The following is a 15769-nucleotide window of genomic DNA, read 5'->3' on the forward strand; positions in this document are numbered from 1 at the left end:
TCTTGTCACCTATATGAAAGAAAACATAATTTATTTTACCTGATAAATTAATTTATTTCATGGTGGTGAGAATCCACAAGGCCCTACCTGTTTGGTGTTCTTTTTTGTTTAAAGTACATATTTTTTCCTGCCCCTCATTTTTGGCTTTTACTACTTCTAAACACCTCACCACTTGGCTAAAGTATGGGTAAGGTGGGAGAGTTTTTATAGGCTTTGAGGTTTGGGAAACTTTGCCTCCTCCTGGTAGGAATGTGTATCCCATACGTAACAGCTTGTTGACTCTCGCCACCACAAAAGAAATGAATTTATCAGGTAAGATATAAATAATAGATAAAGAATAAACAGAGACGCCACAATGGCCTAGTACCACCCAAACAGATGATGATAGATTGATAGAGTAGGAAATATACTCACAAGAGTAGTGAACCCAATGGTGCTATTCAGGCGGGCTGGAACTTTGCAGTAGTCCAGCTCACTGTTGCCAATCCACAATCATGTCAGGTCTGCAAGTGTATTTCATTTAATTTTTGTATAGCCTGAGGAAACAGCCCTTGCAAAGGCTGAGAAACGCGTCATTTTTAATAAAGTTCATTTTTATACATACACTTGCTGTTTTTTTGGTGAAGTTTATCACAATACCAGTCTGGGTATCTTGTGGATCTCACTTTATTGTCTCCCTTGGCGTCCAGCAAGCTGTGGAGTGCAGTCAGCTAAAAGCCTGTGAAATCCCAGCCTGCTTTTATTGCACCTGGAGGTGCTCAGAATCTTATAAGTTCAATCATTTACCTTATTCCTGCTGTCTCTATCTATACGGTATTGGGCTATGGTTGTTTGCTCTTTATCCATATACAGATCAGGAGACTACTTCACTGAGTGTCCCAGACCTGACATGATTGTGGATTGGCAACAGTGAGCAGGACTACTGCAAAGTTCCAGCCCGCCTGAATAGCACCATTGGGTGCACTACTCTTGTGAGTATATTTCCTACTCTATCAATCTATCATCATCTGTTTGGGTGGTACTAAGCCATTGTGGCGCCTCTGTTTTTTCTTTATCTAGATTACCAAGTACCAGGATCTGACCATCCTTTGACAGAGTGATGCCTGTTCCGGAGTATATAGATTTTATGTTCAAGTTTGTGTTTATTGTTTGATTTTATAGTGTGGAAGTGCCCCCTATGGGAATTTGAGTGCGCAGGGGCACACTCATACAGAACATACAATTTAAAAAAAAAAGTTTCCAATTTATTTCTATTATCAAATTAGCTTAGTTCCTATGATATTCTTTTTTTGAAGAGATACCTAGGTAGGCATCTGAAGCACTACATGTCATGAAATAGCGCTGCCATCTAGTGCTCTTGCAAACTGATAACATTCTTGCAAAACTGCTGCCATATAGTGCTCCAGAAATGGGCTGACTCCAAAGCATACGTGCCTGTTTTTCAACAAAAGATACAGAGAGAACAAATAATTGATTAAATGTTAATTATTGTTTAAAATCGAATGCTCTATCTAAACCATGAAAGACAATCGTTGGGTTTCATATCCCTTTAATAAAACTGTGGTAAATTTACTTGGATCACCATAAACACTTTTAGTACGAAAAGATAAAAAAAAAAACAGAAAAAAGTTGCCGTCAAACACGAGTAAGATAATGGGATTTCCATTTAAAAGTGACAGTTCTTTAAAAAAAAAAACAACAAACGCGCATTTATAGAGTTTGTAATGACAGAAGAAGGGGGCAATCGAACTACCAGAGAGGTTTTGGCAACTAAAATATTGCGTTGCGTTACAAGCAAAGTAGTTAACCCCTTGTTTGCTGATATAATAAGTAACGAACCCATTAACCCAATTGGTATGGGAAAACAGAATGCCGCCAGGCTGAACGTCTATCAGTGTGGCTGTGGCTCCTCCTTTCCGTGGTCAGAAGGACGTACAACTAGAAGTCACTTTCGGTTTTGCCTATAGTATCGCTTTAAATATGCACAGCCAGCCACCAAACATAACAACGCTCACTGAGCCATACAGTAGGTCTGTGCTGGGTTCTCTTATCCGGTTTATAAGCCTAACTACTCATTGCTTGGGATTTATATGTGCTCCTCCGCACTTCCCGGTAGACCTGTAGCTTTCTAAGTGTTTGGGAATCCAAAGCTATTACAGATAAAGAAGGAATGTACTGTCACTGAATATCAGTCAACATTGCTGGTTAGACATTTATATGACGTAAGCAAAGTATACGGATTTTAAAACAACCAAATTAGCCAAACTGCATTTTGCATTGCTCGGACATCCAGTGCCAATAGATGTTGAAATATTATTGATCCCTGAGCAAATTATCGCTTTAATTCGTACTATATAGCCGGAGACCTGTTGTACTAGAATCGGAAGAGCTCCGTCACCCTGCGCCTTCTCTGAACCACATGCAGAGGACACTGCAGGACAGATAGTAGATCCCATCTCCTCCTCCTTTACATAACTGATCATGGGCAGCGCGTGTTGTGTGGACCCTCTCTCGTGGATCTGTCGCTAATACCTATCTGATCTCTAAGAATTTAATTATTTGTAACCAGTCTTTTATTATTGGGCTCATCGTTAATTTAGAGGCATTCTGTATTTGGATTTTTTTCTCTCGCCTGACGGAAATGATGTGCGAGTAAAGAGTTATTTATTTTCTTGGGGGCTGGTTTCCTTCCTTGAAGACCTATGCAAAGTTATGGCTTGAGACATCATGGAGGATCGAATCAGAAGCGTATCCTGCAGGTAAATAGTTCTGTGTAACCGTTTTGCTTCTAGAGAGATCTGCAGGATATTGCTGCGCAATACGTAGCACCTCTTGTTAATAGTCAATTAGTTGACTGTATTTGCGTTTGCAAAAGTGCGTATTGTTTGCAGAAAATGTGTCTTACTCTAAAAAAAAGTTTTTGGTTGGTGCCGGTGATCTATTTAGATCCCCATGTGCTAATGGTAGATTGTCTCACTCAGATCACTTTCCCCTTTTAGAGATCTCACACCCCCTGTACACGTTTTTTTGATCTATGTGTCCTCTTCCGCCTTGTTGACCCTGTAAAATGCTCTCTTTTGTTGATCCTCTATTTTTCACCTTCTTGATATTTTCTAACCTCTTAGATGTATGATCAGGGACTCAATCAAACAGTATTTGTAAACAAGTCCAGTTTTTACTTTATTATCACAGGATTTTTACTCTTGTCATATCAGAAATGCTCTAAAATCAGCAACCTCAAATATTTAAAATAATATACAGGAAATAACTATATCTCAAAGTGAGGAGACAGAACAGTGCATACGTGAGAGAATGTCAGAAAATTATGCGTTTAAAACGGTATAGCTGAAAACATTTCCAAGTATAGATGGTAATAGTTAAAATAATTAGTAGATTCAAGCCTGCTTGGGGCCAATACTCAAAGGCGAAATAATATCCGTTGAGGAAACTTTAGGCATAAGTAACTATTCACACCAAACGTAAACCAATCCTGTTTTTGTCTTCTCTCAGTTATGCACTCCCACCCTCTCTACAAAATGTTCCATGTGCAATTGTGGGTACATCTGTCAAGCTGCACATGGCAAGATAAATGTGACAACCCTTTTACCTCACACCATCTTATAGGTGGCGGCTTCATTCTGTACATATAGCTCGGCCATTACGTGCATGTGCTTGGTACCCACACTATAATGTGTACAACCTTTTGTATTTAATAACCTGGCAAAGCAAATTTGAAGAACTTTAAATTATCTTTCCTTTTAATAAGCAAAAGGTCTGACTGACATATCTGACACATTCTTTTCATCGAGATTCAATTCACGATTAGACGCTTATTATTGTTTCATTTATTAGCACGTTATAATTACATCTAAACAATCTGGATACGATGTTACAAATATAATGAACACGGGGTCAAAGTACTTAATTATAACCCCCCTAAAAAAACAAAACAAAACAAAAAAAACTATAAGACTTTTACACATACACTAATTTCACTTTTATAAAAAAAAAACGAGATATGAATAATAATAACGATGTAGATATTGTAAGCTGTTTGGAGCAGCGCCCCTCCAATAATTTCTTTTTTAGTTTGGTGTTTTTTTATTTATATGTATTTCTTTTACTATGAATCAGTGTCATTGTGTACCTAAACATACAGAATTCAGTGGAGCTTTGCAAATAAATTATGATTGTAATAATTTCCACTTTACATAGGCTCCTAATAAACCTATGTCATATCAGTTATACTAATTATGCTGCATTCAGTTTCCAGTGTAGGGAAGCAGTTTTAAAGCAAGCTGAGAATAGGGTTGTGGTAATAATACATCTTTAACTCTTTTTCTTCTTATTTTGGAACACATTGTATCTTGTTGTTATTATTATATATGTACTAAGAAAAAGTGGTGTTTATTGTAGTAAGTTGAGTAAAATTGACTTTGCAAAATGTGTACAAGCTGCAGCAGCCCTTGTTGCTAGGGAGTTAAATGCCTTCCTAATAGAAAGGGAGTGTGGTCTGCAGGGAGACCACTGGACTTTAAGCTATGCCAGGAATGTCAGTACAGTTTGTTAGAAAGTGAAAGCAGGATTTAATGCTGATACTTATGTGATGTTTCCTGGGGCAATGTAGTGCCAGTAAGAGACGTAGTCATGCACATTATAGAACAGTCACATAAACTAGAGTTCTCTTTGTGAATAAATATTACATGTACCTTCTTAAAATTGTTTGTCAGCAAATAGTTTCTTGGTATGAAATAATCATGTCCATATGTTTGAAATAATTATTTTGTTTAAAGCAAATTATGGTATTAAAGAGAGAATGCTTTATTTTAAGAGCACTAATAAAATTATCCCATCATTTTGAGTTCATTTTTTGTAATTTATAGATTTAAAGGGACAGCAAATGCTTTTTTTCTTACTACAGTTGTGCAGCATGAGCACAATCAGTTATTGTAATATCCTTAACTTTTAAAAAAATAAAGTTTTGATTTATTTTTAGACTCTGAAAAGATCTTTGCTGATAACCGGCAAACACTTCTTAATGGTGCAGTTTTGTTTTATTTTATTTAATCACAATCCGCTCAATTACACTGTAGCGCTCTCCTGCTCTGTATATAGCAGCCAACACAGCTAAAGTACATGAAAAGGGGGGAAATAAATGATAGAAGGAAATTAAAAACACATTACTAAACATTTTAAATAAAAATCTCAAGTTGTTTACTGTCCTTTTAATTTGTGTCATACAAGCCCCTGTGGATTATCTGCCTTTTTTACTGCAATATTCAACATCCTTCTAGTTAAAACATTTTTGCCCTAGGTCCTAAAATATGTTTCTTTGACTCCTCAATATTTTTTCTGGCTCCCAAGTTTCATTTAAATTTGTAAACCCCTCCAACCATTGTGCTTTTTCATGGAATGAATATGTTGTAAACAAGTGTATTTCCTCCTATTAGATCACATTGTACACAGTGCTAAATAATCTATACATTTAGAGTGCTTTTCAGGTGTGTGCAATATGGTAGAACATTTTTGGACTTGCTGACACTTGCACATTTTTTTTTTTGTCTAGAACATCTTTCAATATATTGGTTTATCTACATGTTTGTCTTCTGTATTGTGTATTTGCTGTGTTCAGAATATCTAATATTTGTTATGGCTACTGACATTGGCAAGGTTCTATTTATGGGCCTAAATATTTTTTTTTTGTTAAAGTAAGTGTGCATAATCTTCTGTATAATGTAATTTCATACAGAATGTAGAAAATTATAGTGGAACAAGCGTTGGCTGACTTCCAACTAGTCTGCAAAAGTACTATGATTAATGCGAAAGGGCCGCAAAATATCATTCACATAACTATAATCTCCAGTGGAGCATAGTTCGCATGTTTACATGCATAGGGAGGTTTGGTTTGATTTATTTTGGCTTTCGTGCAGTGTTTGCTGATCCATTTAGTGCCTGGTAAGATTGTAACTAGAGTTTCACTTTCACCTAAACCACAGCTATTGATTTATTTTACATTTGAGTTTGTAGACCACAAACTTTACAGTCAATATTCTGCGAGTACCTATCATGGCTGTACCTTTCTGAAGTGGTGCCCTACTCATGACCATGTCATTTAATATGCAGGACAGTGCATGACCGCCCGTGTTATAATCCCTATGCAAAAATAAAATGCTGTTATGTGATAGAGCATTTTATAATTGCACTTTTGCATATTATTGTGTTTAACCCGGACCAGAGTAGCAATGCACTACATGGGAACTAGATGAACACATCTGATAAGCCAATAACAAAAGCTTATGAGTGTAGCCACCAATCACCATCTAGCTCCCAGAAGTACAGTGCTTTCCCTACACTTATTTACTTTATGGCGGTTTCCTCTATGCTTTTATCTAATGAACATCTCCTGAATTAGGCTATACAAACTATTTTTAGTAGCTAGGATATTTTACAAAAAGAGAATTCTTGTTTGTGAAGCTTTCACCAGATAGCTCAGCCTTGTGGCCTATTATGACATGTATTTCGTCACGTTACCAGGTGAAAAAAGGAGGGGGATTGGCGTTGATTAAAAAAAAAAAGTAATGGAAGAATAATTATAATTACCTCTGTAAATGGATTCGCTGCTCTTAAATAGTAATTTAGTAGTACACTACTTATGTTCCAATCACAAAGTGTTTTGTCCTTTTAATGATGTACTTGAATTAAATATTGCAACAGTGATGTTGTGAATGATCTAGCTGTGCCTCAGGATCATTATGTTGCTTTAAAGGGCCATTATAGTCTAAAAATGACATGCACTTATAGTTAAAGCATGTGATTTTTAAACTAGTGATTTAGTTTCTGATGGAGTCGATTTTGTTATTGAAGTGACTGGCAAAGTCTTGAGCTGACAGAGAAGTTGCATTAAGAGGCGGGGTGGGCGGAGAAGAGTATTGAAAGTGGAGAACAGACGTTTTGGGTTTGAAGAAAGAGTAGAGAAGTAATGTTGCGTATAGAGATTAAGGTCAGAATAGTAGGAGTTCAAGATGAATTTGTAATGAAGAAAATCAGCTGAACTCTGAGATTTTCTCCAGTGCCGCTCAGCAGTATGGGAACATCTGCGTAGGTACCGTGTTAGAGGAGTATGCCAGGGCTAAGGATGAGTGTGTGATTTCCGAGCTATGGTAAGAGGGGCCAGATTGTCAAGAAAGGATGTAAGGGTGGAATTATAGTGGCAGATAGATTGGTCAAGGCAGGAAAAGGAGGAGAGGGATGAGAGGAGAGGTTCAAGGGAATTAGCAAGCTTTTGCTGATTTAATGACAATGCTTCTGTGAAGTTTGGTGTGAGGAGAAGGAGGGAGAGTTGTAGGCAGGGATGATATGTTGCAAGTGAGGAGATGGTGGTCGTTACAGTGTTGCTAGTTTTAAAATTACATGTTTTAACAATTTAGTGTCATTTTGTGACTGTAATGGCCCTTTAATTATTGTTCTTGGCATGCACAGACCTGGAATAGTCTATTTTAGAAAAAACTTGTTTGCCTTGATTGTTAGAAATCAAGATCTTAGATCTTAAAACCAGTTTAGGTATGGGCCTGTATTTCTCACCTCAGCAGTGAGGTGTGAATTGGTTGTATATCTGGAATATTATCAGTATCTGACAGATGCCAGCTTGGGCTGGATCAGTGATTTCACTTTATATGATTGTTTGTTTATACAAGGATAACATATTTTAATTCATCCTTCCAAATGTAAGATATTGAGTAATGTTTTTATATTTTAGCAGTAGACATTTTTAAATTATGATAAATTATTTGCCAACTAAAGCCTGTTTCTCTTGTAAGGTGTATCCAGTCCACGGATTCATCCATTACTTGTGGGATAATTCTCCTTCCCAACAGGAAGCTGCAAGACGATCACCCACAGCAGAGCTGTCTATATAACTCCTCCCCCAACTGCCACCTCTAGTTATTCTCTTGCAGCTCTCGACAAGAAAGGAAGTATCAAGAGAGATGTGGTGAATTAGTGTAGTTTATCTTCAATCAAAAGTTTGTTATTTTTAAACGGTACCAGCGTTGTACTGTTTTTACCTCAGGCAGAAATTAGAAGAAGAGTTTTGCCTGAGGTTTTTGATGATCTTAGCAGGTTGTAACTAAGGTCCACTGCTGTTCTCACACATAACTGAAGAGTATGGGAAAACTTCAGCTGGGGGAACGGCCTGCAGAATTAACTGCGCTGAGGTATGTTCAGTATATTTTTTTCTAGAGAGATGATAAGGTCTAGAAAATGCTGACAGTGCCTGATATATTTAAGGTAAGTATGATTGCAGTGATTTAACAAACGACTGGCATCATGCTTGCAGTAAAGGGTAATATTCATGTTACTTGCTCTTATAGCTTAGTATGTTAAACGTTTGCATGATTTATAAAGAACGTTTTTTACTAAGGGTGATAAATCTTTATTTGGGGCCTAGTTTTCCACATGGCTGATTAGATTTCTCCTAGGAGTAGTTATTTATGGCCCTTTCACTTTGAATGCATGGTGGGAGGGGCCTATTTTCGCGCTCTAATTGCGCAGTAGTTTTTACATTCTGAGACATCCAGCTTCCCTGAAGGAGTCCCCTGACATATTGGACCTCTGTAAAGGGTTTTTGTGCCTACAAAAGTCGTTTTATGGGAAGGTAGGAGCCACATTAGAGCTGTGGCAGTTTGCTTGTGACTGTTATAACGGTTTTACCGTTTTTTTGCTTCGTTTTTGAGCCTGAGGGGTTAATCATCCATTTGCAAGTGGGTGCAATGCTATTTTAGTCTATTATACACACTGTAAAAATTTCGTAGAGCTAACTGCTTTTTTTCACTGTTTTGCAGTTTTTGTGTTTGTTTTTTTCCCTTAAAGGCACAGTATCGTTTTTTAGATTCTGCTTTTTTAAATTAATTAAAGTGTTTTCCAAACTTGCTGGTCTCATTACTAGTCTGTTAAACATGTCTGACATAGAGGAAACTCCTTGTTCATTATGTTTAGAAGCCATTGTGGAACCCCCTCTTAGAATGTGTACCAAATGCACTGATCTTACTATAAGTTATAAAGACCATATTCTGGCTTTAAAAGATTTATCACCAGAGGAAATTGACAAGGGGGAAGTTATGCCGACTAACTCTACCCACGTGTCAGAGCCTATAACTCCCGCTCAAGGGACGCCAAGTACATCTAGCGCGCCCATTGCGTATACTTTACAAGACATGGCGGCAGTTATGAATCATACCCTTACAGAGGTATTGTCCAAACTGCCAGGGTTACAAGGAAAGCGAGACAGCTCTGGGGCTAGAACAAATACAGAGCTCTCTGACGCTTTAGTAGCTATGTATGATATTCCCTCACAATGTGACGAAGCCGAGGCAGGAGAGCTTCTATCTGTGGGTGATTTTTCTGACTCAGGGAAGACACTTCAACCTGATTCTGATATGTCTACATTTAAATTTAAGCTTGAACACCTCCGCGTGTTGCTCAGGGAGGTTTTAGCAACTCTGGATGACTGTGACGCCATTGTAGTCGCAGAGAAATTGTGTAAATTGGATAAATACTATGCAGTACCTGTTTACACTGATGTTTTTCCAATCCCTAAGAGGTTTTCAGAAATTATTACTAAGGAATGGGATAGACCAGGTGTACCGTTCTCTCCCCCTCCTGTTTTTAAAAAGATGTTTCCCATAGATGCCGCTACACGGGACTTGTGGCAAACGGTCCCTAAGGTGGAGGGAGCAGTCTCTACACTAGCGAAGCGTACAACTATCTCTGTCGAGGACAGTTGTGCTTTTCTAGATCCAATGGACAAAAAATTAGAGGGTTACCTTAAGAAAATTTTTATTCAACAAGGTTTTATTCTCCAGCCCCTTGCATGCATTGCCCCTGTCACTGCTGCTGTGGCCTTCTGGTTTGAGTCTCTAAAAGAGTCTCTACAGGTAGAAACCCCATTGGATGATATCCTTGACAAGCTTAAAGCTCTTAAGCTAGCCAATTCATTTGTGTCTGACGCCGTCGTTCATTTAACTAAACTAACGGCTAAGAACTCAGGTTTTGCTATTCAGGCGCGTAGGGCGCTATGGCTTAAATCCTGGTCAGCTGACGTTACTTCAAAGTCTAAGCTTCTCAACATTCCCTTCAAGGGGCAGACCCTATTCGGGCCTGGACTGAAGGAGATCATTTCTGATATTACTGGAGGAAAAGGTCACGCCCTTCCTCAGGATAGGTCCAACAAATTAAGGACCAAACAGACTAATTTTCATGCCTTTCGAAACTTCAGGAGTGGCGCAGCTTCAACTTCCTCTAATACAAAACAAGAGGGAAATTTTCCCAGTCCAAGCCGGTCTGGAGACCTAACCAGGCATGGAACAAAGGAAAGCAGGCCAAAAAACCTGCTGCTGCCTCTAAGACAGCATGAAAGATCAGCCCCCGATCCGGAAACGGATCTAGTAGGGGGGCAGACTTTCTCTCTTCGCCCAGGCTTGGGCAAGAGATGTCCAGGATCCCTGGGCGTTGGAAATTGTGTCCCAGGGATATCTTCTGGACTTCAAAGCTTCTTCCCCAAAAGGGAGATTTCATCTCTCACAATTATCTGCAAACCAGATAAAGAGAGAGGCATTCTTACATTGTGTTCAAGACCTCCTAGTTATGGGAGTGATCCACCCAGTTCCAAAGGAGGAACAGGGGCAAGGCTTCTATTCAAATCTGTTTGTAGTTCCCAAGAAAGAGGGAACCTTCAGACCAATCTTAGATCTCAAGATCCTAAACAAATTTCTCAGGGTCCCATCCTTCAAGATGGAGACTATTCGAACCATCCTACCTATGATCCAGGAGGGTCAATATATGACTACCGTGGACTTAAAGGATGCTTATCTTCACATTCCGATACACAGAGATCATCATTTCTCAGGTTCGCCTTCCTAGACAGGCATTACCAGTTTGTGGCTCTTCCCTTTGGGTTAGCTACGGCACCAAGAATCTTTACGAAGGTTCTAGGGTCACTCCTAGCGGTCCTAAGGCCGCGGGGTATAGCAGTAGCCCCTTACCTAGACGACATTCTGATACAGGCGTCGAATTTTCATATCGCCAGGTCCCATACGGACATTGTTTTGGCATTCCTGAGGTCTCATGGGTGGAAAGTGAACGAAGAAAAGAGTTCTCTATCCCCTCTCACAAGAGTTTCCTTCCTAGGAACTCTGATAGATTTTGTAGAAATGAAGATTTACCTGACAGAGGCCAGGTTGTCAAAACTTCTTAATTCCTGCCGTGTTCTTTATTGTACTTCTTGCCCTTCAGTGGCTCAGTGTATGGAAGTAATCGGCTTAATGGTAGCGGCAATGGACATAGTGCCGTTTGCCCGCCTACATCTCAGACCGCTGCAACTCTGCATGCTCAGTCAGTGGAATGGGGATTACACAGATTTGTCCCCTCTACTAAATCTGGATCAGGAGACCAGGGATTCTCTTCTCTGGTGGCTATCTCGGGTCCATCTGTCCAAGGGTATGACCTTCCGCAGGCCAGATTGGACAATAGTAACGACAGATGCCAGCCTTTTGGGCTGGGGTGCAGTCTGGAACTCCCTGAAGGCTCAGGGCTCGTGGACTTAGTAGGAGGCACTCCTTCCGATAAACATTCTGGAACTAAGAGCGATATTCAATGCTCTTCAGGCTTGGCCTCAGCTTGCTGCGGTCAGGTTCATCAGATTTCAGTCGGACAATATCACAACTGTAGCCTACATCAAACATCAAGGGGGAACAAGGAGTTCCCTAGCAATGTTGGAGGTTTCAAAATAATTCTATGGGCAGAGGTTCACTCTTGCCATCTATCAGGTATCCATATCCCAGGAGTAGAGAACTGGGAGGCGGATTTTCTAAGTCGGCAGACTTTTCATCCGGGGGAGTGGGAACTCCATCCGGAGGTGTTTGCACAGTTGATTCAACTTTGGGGCAAACCAGAACTGGATCTCATGGAGTCTCGTCAGAACGCCAAGCTTCCTTGTTATGGATCCAGGTCCAGGGATCCCAAGGCAGCGCTGATAGATGCTCTAGCAGAGCCTTGGTCCTTCAACCTGGCTTATGTGTTTCCACCGTTTCTTCTGCTCCCTCGTCTGATTGCCAAGATCAAGAAGGAGAGAGCTTCGGTGATTTTGATAGCACCTGCGTGGCCACGCAGGACTTGGTATGCAGATCTGGTGGACATGTCATCCCTTCCACCATGGACTCTGCCGCTGAGGCAGGACCTTCTACTTCAGGGTCCTTTCAACCATCCAAATCTAATTTCTCTGCGTCTAAATGCTTGGAGATTGAACGCTTGATTTTATCAAAACGTGGTTTCTCCGAGTCGGTCATTGATACCTTAATTCAGGCTCGAAAGCCTGTCACCAGGAAAATCTATCATAAGATATGGTGTAAATATCTTCATTGGTGTGAATCCAAGGGTTACTCATGGAGTAAAATCAGGATTCCTAGGATATTATCTTTTCTCCAAGAAGGATTGCTAGTTCCTTAAAGGGACAGATTTCTGCTCTGTCTATTCTTTTGCACAAGCGTCTGGCGGATGTTCCAGACGTTCAGGCGTTTTGTCAGGCTTTAGTTAGAATCGAGCCTGTGTTTAAACCTGTTGCTCCGCCATGGAGTTTAAATTTAGTTCTTAAAGTTCTTCAAGGGGTTCCGTTTGAACCTCTGCATTCCATAGATATCAAGCTTTTATCTTGTAAAGTTCTGTTTTTGGTAGCTATCTCTTCGGCTCGAAGAGTTTCAGAGTTATCTGCCTTACAGTGTGATTCCCCTTATCTGATCTTCCATGCAGATAAGGTAGTTTTGCGTACCAAACCTGGGTTTCTTCCTAAGGTGGTATCTAATAAGAATATCAATCAGGAGTTGTTCCGTCACTGTGTCCTAATCCTTCTTCAAAGAAGGAACGTCTATTACACTATCTTGACGTGGTTCATGCTTTAAAGTTTTATTTACAAGCTACTAAGGATTTTCGGCAAACATCTGCATTGTTTGTTGTCTACTCTGGACAGAGGAGAGGCCAAAAGGCTTCAGCAACTTCTCTTTCTTTTTGTTTAAGAAGTATAATCTGCTTAGCTTATGAGACTGCTGGCCAGCAGCCTCCTGAAAGAATTACAGCTCATTCCACTAGAGCGGTGGCTTCCACATGGGCTTTTAAAAATGAGGCTTCTGTTGAACAGATTTGTAAGGCGGCGACTTGGTCTTCGCTTCATACTTTTTCTAAATTCTACAAATTTGATACTTTTGCTTCTTCTGAGGCTATTTTTGGGAGAAAGGTCTTACAGGCCGTTTAAGCGCCTGCCTTGTCCCTCCTTTCTTCCTTGTCCTATAGCTTTGGTATTGGTATCCCACAAGTAATGGATGAATCCGTGGACTGGATACACCTCACAAGAGAAAACAAAATTTATGCTTACCTAAATTTATTTCTCTTGTGGTGTATCCAGTCCACTGCCCGCCCTGTCATTTTAAGGCAGGTGTTTTTTATTTTTAAACTACAGTCACCACTGCACCCTATAGTTTCTCCTTTCTCTTGCTTGTCTTCGGTCGAATAACTGGAGGTGGCAGTTGGGGGAGGAGCTATATAGACAGCTCTGCTGTGGGTGATCCTCTTGCAGCTTCCTGTTGGGAAGGAGAATATCCCACAAGTAATGGATGAATCCGTGGACAGGATACACCACAAGAGAAATAAATTTATCAGGTAAACATAAATTTTGTTTTCTCTGGGGCCACAGTATACAGTCTCGGTGTTCAGTCAGCGTGTTTCTCTGGGGCCACAGTATACAGTCACCGTGTTTCTCTGGCTTCTTCTTTCCCCCTTTACACACAATGCTTCACTTCTCTGCAACTGACTTCTTCCTAAGCTCTCTGTTGGGGTCTAGTGGTTAATATAGGGCTAAACAAAGCACTAGTTCTGTTCCTGTTGATATTTGCAGCAATAATGGCAATGGACGGCTCCATGTCACAAGTTTGTGAACATAGTTTTCAAATCCTTATTTTTCATTTAGAGATAATAGTTCAAGGGACATGAAACACATTTTTTTTCTTTCATGATTAGATAGAACATACCGTTTTTTTTTTAAAAAATAACGTTCCAATTGATTTATATTGTCAATTTTTCTTCATTCTCTTAGTATCATTTGTTAAAGGAGCAGCTAGCTTCTAGCTATTGAGCCTACCTAGGTATTGTTTTCAACAAAGGATACCAAATGAACTAAGCAAATTAGATTATAGAAGTAAATTGGGAAAGTTGTTTAAAATTGTATGCTGTATTTGAATCATGAAAGAAAACATTTTGGGTTCCATGTCCCATTATAGCATGTCATTTTAAGACTATCAACCCTAGACTACTGACTACAAAAAGAGTGGTGGATTCATGGAATAAACTTCCAATAGAGTTGGTAAACACAAGGACTATAAAATAATTGTAATTTTAAGATGATCAACCTTAGACTACCGCAAATGGGTTAAACACAGAAGAAAAACTGCTCGGGACTCGCAGAGCACTGCTGGTCCAGAGTCAAATATGATCCAATCTGAGAAACATTGCTGCTGATTGGATCAGTGCTCTGTGAGTCCCGAGCGGTATTTCTACTTTGTGTTTAATCCCTTTGAGGGGGTTAAACAAACTTAGAAACATAGAATTTGATGGTAGTCTTATACATGTCTGAGGCATTTATTAATGACATGCTCATAGGGATTAGATCTTATATATATAATTTATTTATTTTTTACTATAATGGCCCTTTTAATACAGTAGACTTGAATAACTGAATAACCCATACATGCCCAATAAAAAGACATTGTTTAAGCTCTTACTCTGAGAAATTTTATAGATTGTTTCCATTTCCCTGCCCACTGTGCCATGTGACAGCCGTCAGCAACTCTGTTGGAGCTTGTGCCTTAGAAAGTGTACAGCTAAAGACTAAAATGTACTTATATTATCAATTTGTGCTCAAAGTTGTTGTTGTTGTTTAAAATGACTGGCCTATTGGAACCATAAACGTTTCATTTTTATTCTAATTAAATTCTTTTTTATTTATCTTATAGTACAATGTCATAATATTCAACTTAAAAAATAAATAAAGCTAAACTATTGTTTGTTTGTTTTTTTTCCTTGGTTGTCAGGCACATCATTTTTATGTAAAATAAAATACAAAACATCATCTCTGTCATGACTGGCATTTGTTGTTTTTAGGTTATATCATTTATGGTGGTAACCTAATTAATTCCGATAATTACTGTGGGCAGTATTTTCCCAACAAAGTGACATCCCTTATTATTACAGACTTCTGTGATTTGACCTGTATGCATATTGAGCCAAGGCTGGCATGTGCAAATGAGTGCCAGATATTAGGAAGGCTTATGTCCTCAGTGATGTGGGTTTCACTGTGTTCTTTCAACTGTGTAACTGGCGTGTGTAGTCCTAGTGCAGTGTGCGTCTGTTATGTGAGGGAGGAAGCCTGGCCAGTGGCTGTAAGGATGCTGAGTCATTTGCAGGCTGGCAGTGGCAACGCCGATAGAATGTCGAACTGGGGGGCCTGTTTAAGGGGCTAATAATGCAGATACTCCTTTACATTATGCCCTGTTTTTAAAATTTAATTATTTTATATATATATATATATATATATATATATATATATATATATATATATATATACATACATACATACATACATACATACATACATACATACATACATACATACATACATACATACATACACACACACACTACTTATGTAGCTGTTAATATCTGTGTCAGG

General features: G+C 39.2%; 1 protein-coding gene across 2 annotated transcripts in view; it reads left to right on the forward strand.

The window, feature by feature from the left end:
* Positions 1–1989: 1989 nt before the first annotated feature.
* SH2B3 (SH2B adaptor protein 3) overlaps positions 1990–15769 on the forward strand; it is a 604759-nt gene continuing 590979 nt past the window's right edge. For both annotated transcript variants that reach the window (XM_053701713.1, XM_053701712.1), the window contains exon 1: positions 1990–2759. Coding sequence is in view for 1 of the 2 variants with exons in the window: in XM_053701712.1 (XP_053557687.1) it covers positions 2703–2759 (57 nt within the window). In the remaining variant the exon portion in view is untranslated. The remainder of the gene's footprint in view (positions 2760–15769) is intronic.

The sequence above is a fragment of the Bombina bombina genome, chromosome 2 (genome assembly GCF_027579735.1).
Source record: "Bombina bombina isolate aBomBom1 chromosome 2, aBomBom1.pri, whole genome shotgun sequence".
Classification (NCBI taxonomy): domain Eukaryota; kingdom Metazoa; phylum Chordata; class Amphibia; order Anura; family Bombinatoridae; genus Bombina; species Bombina bombina.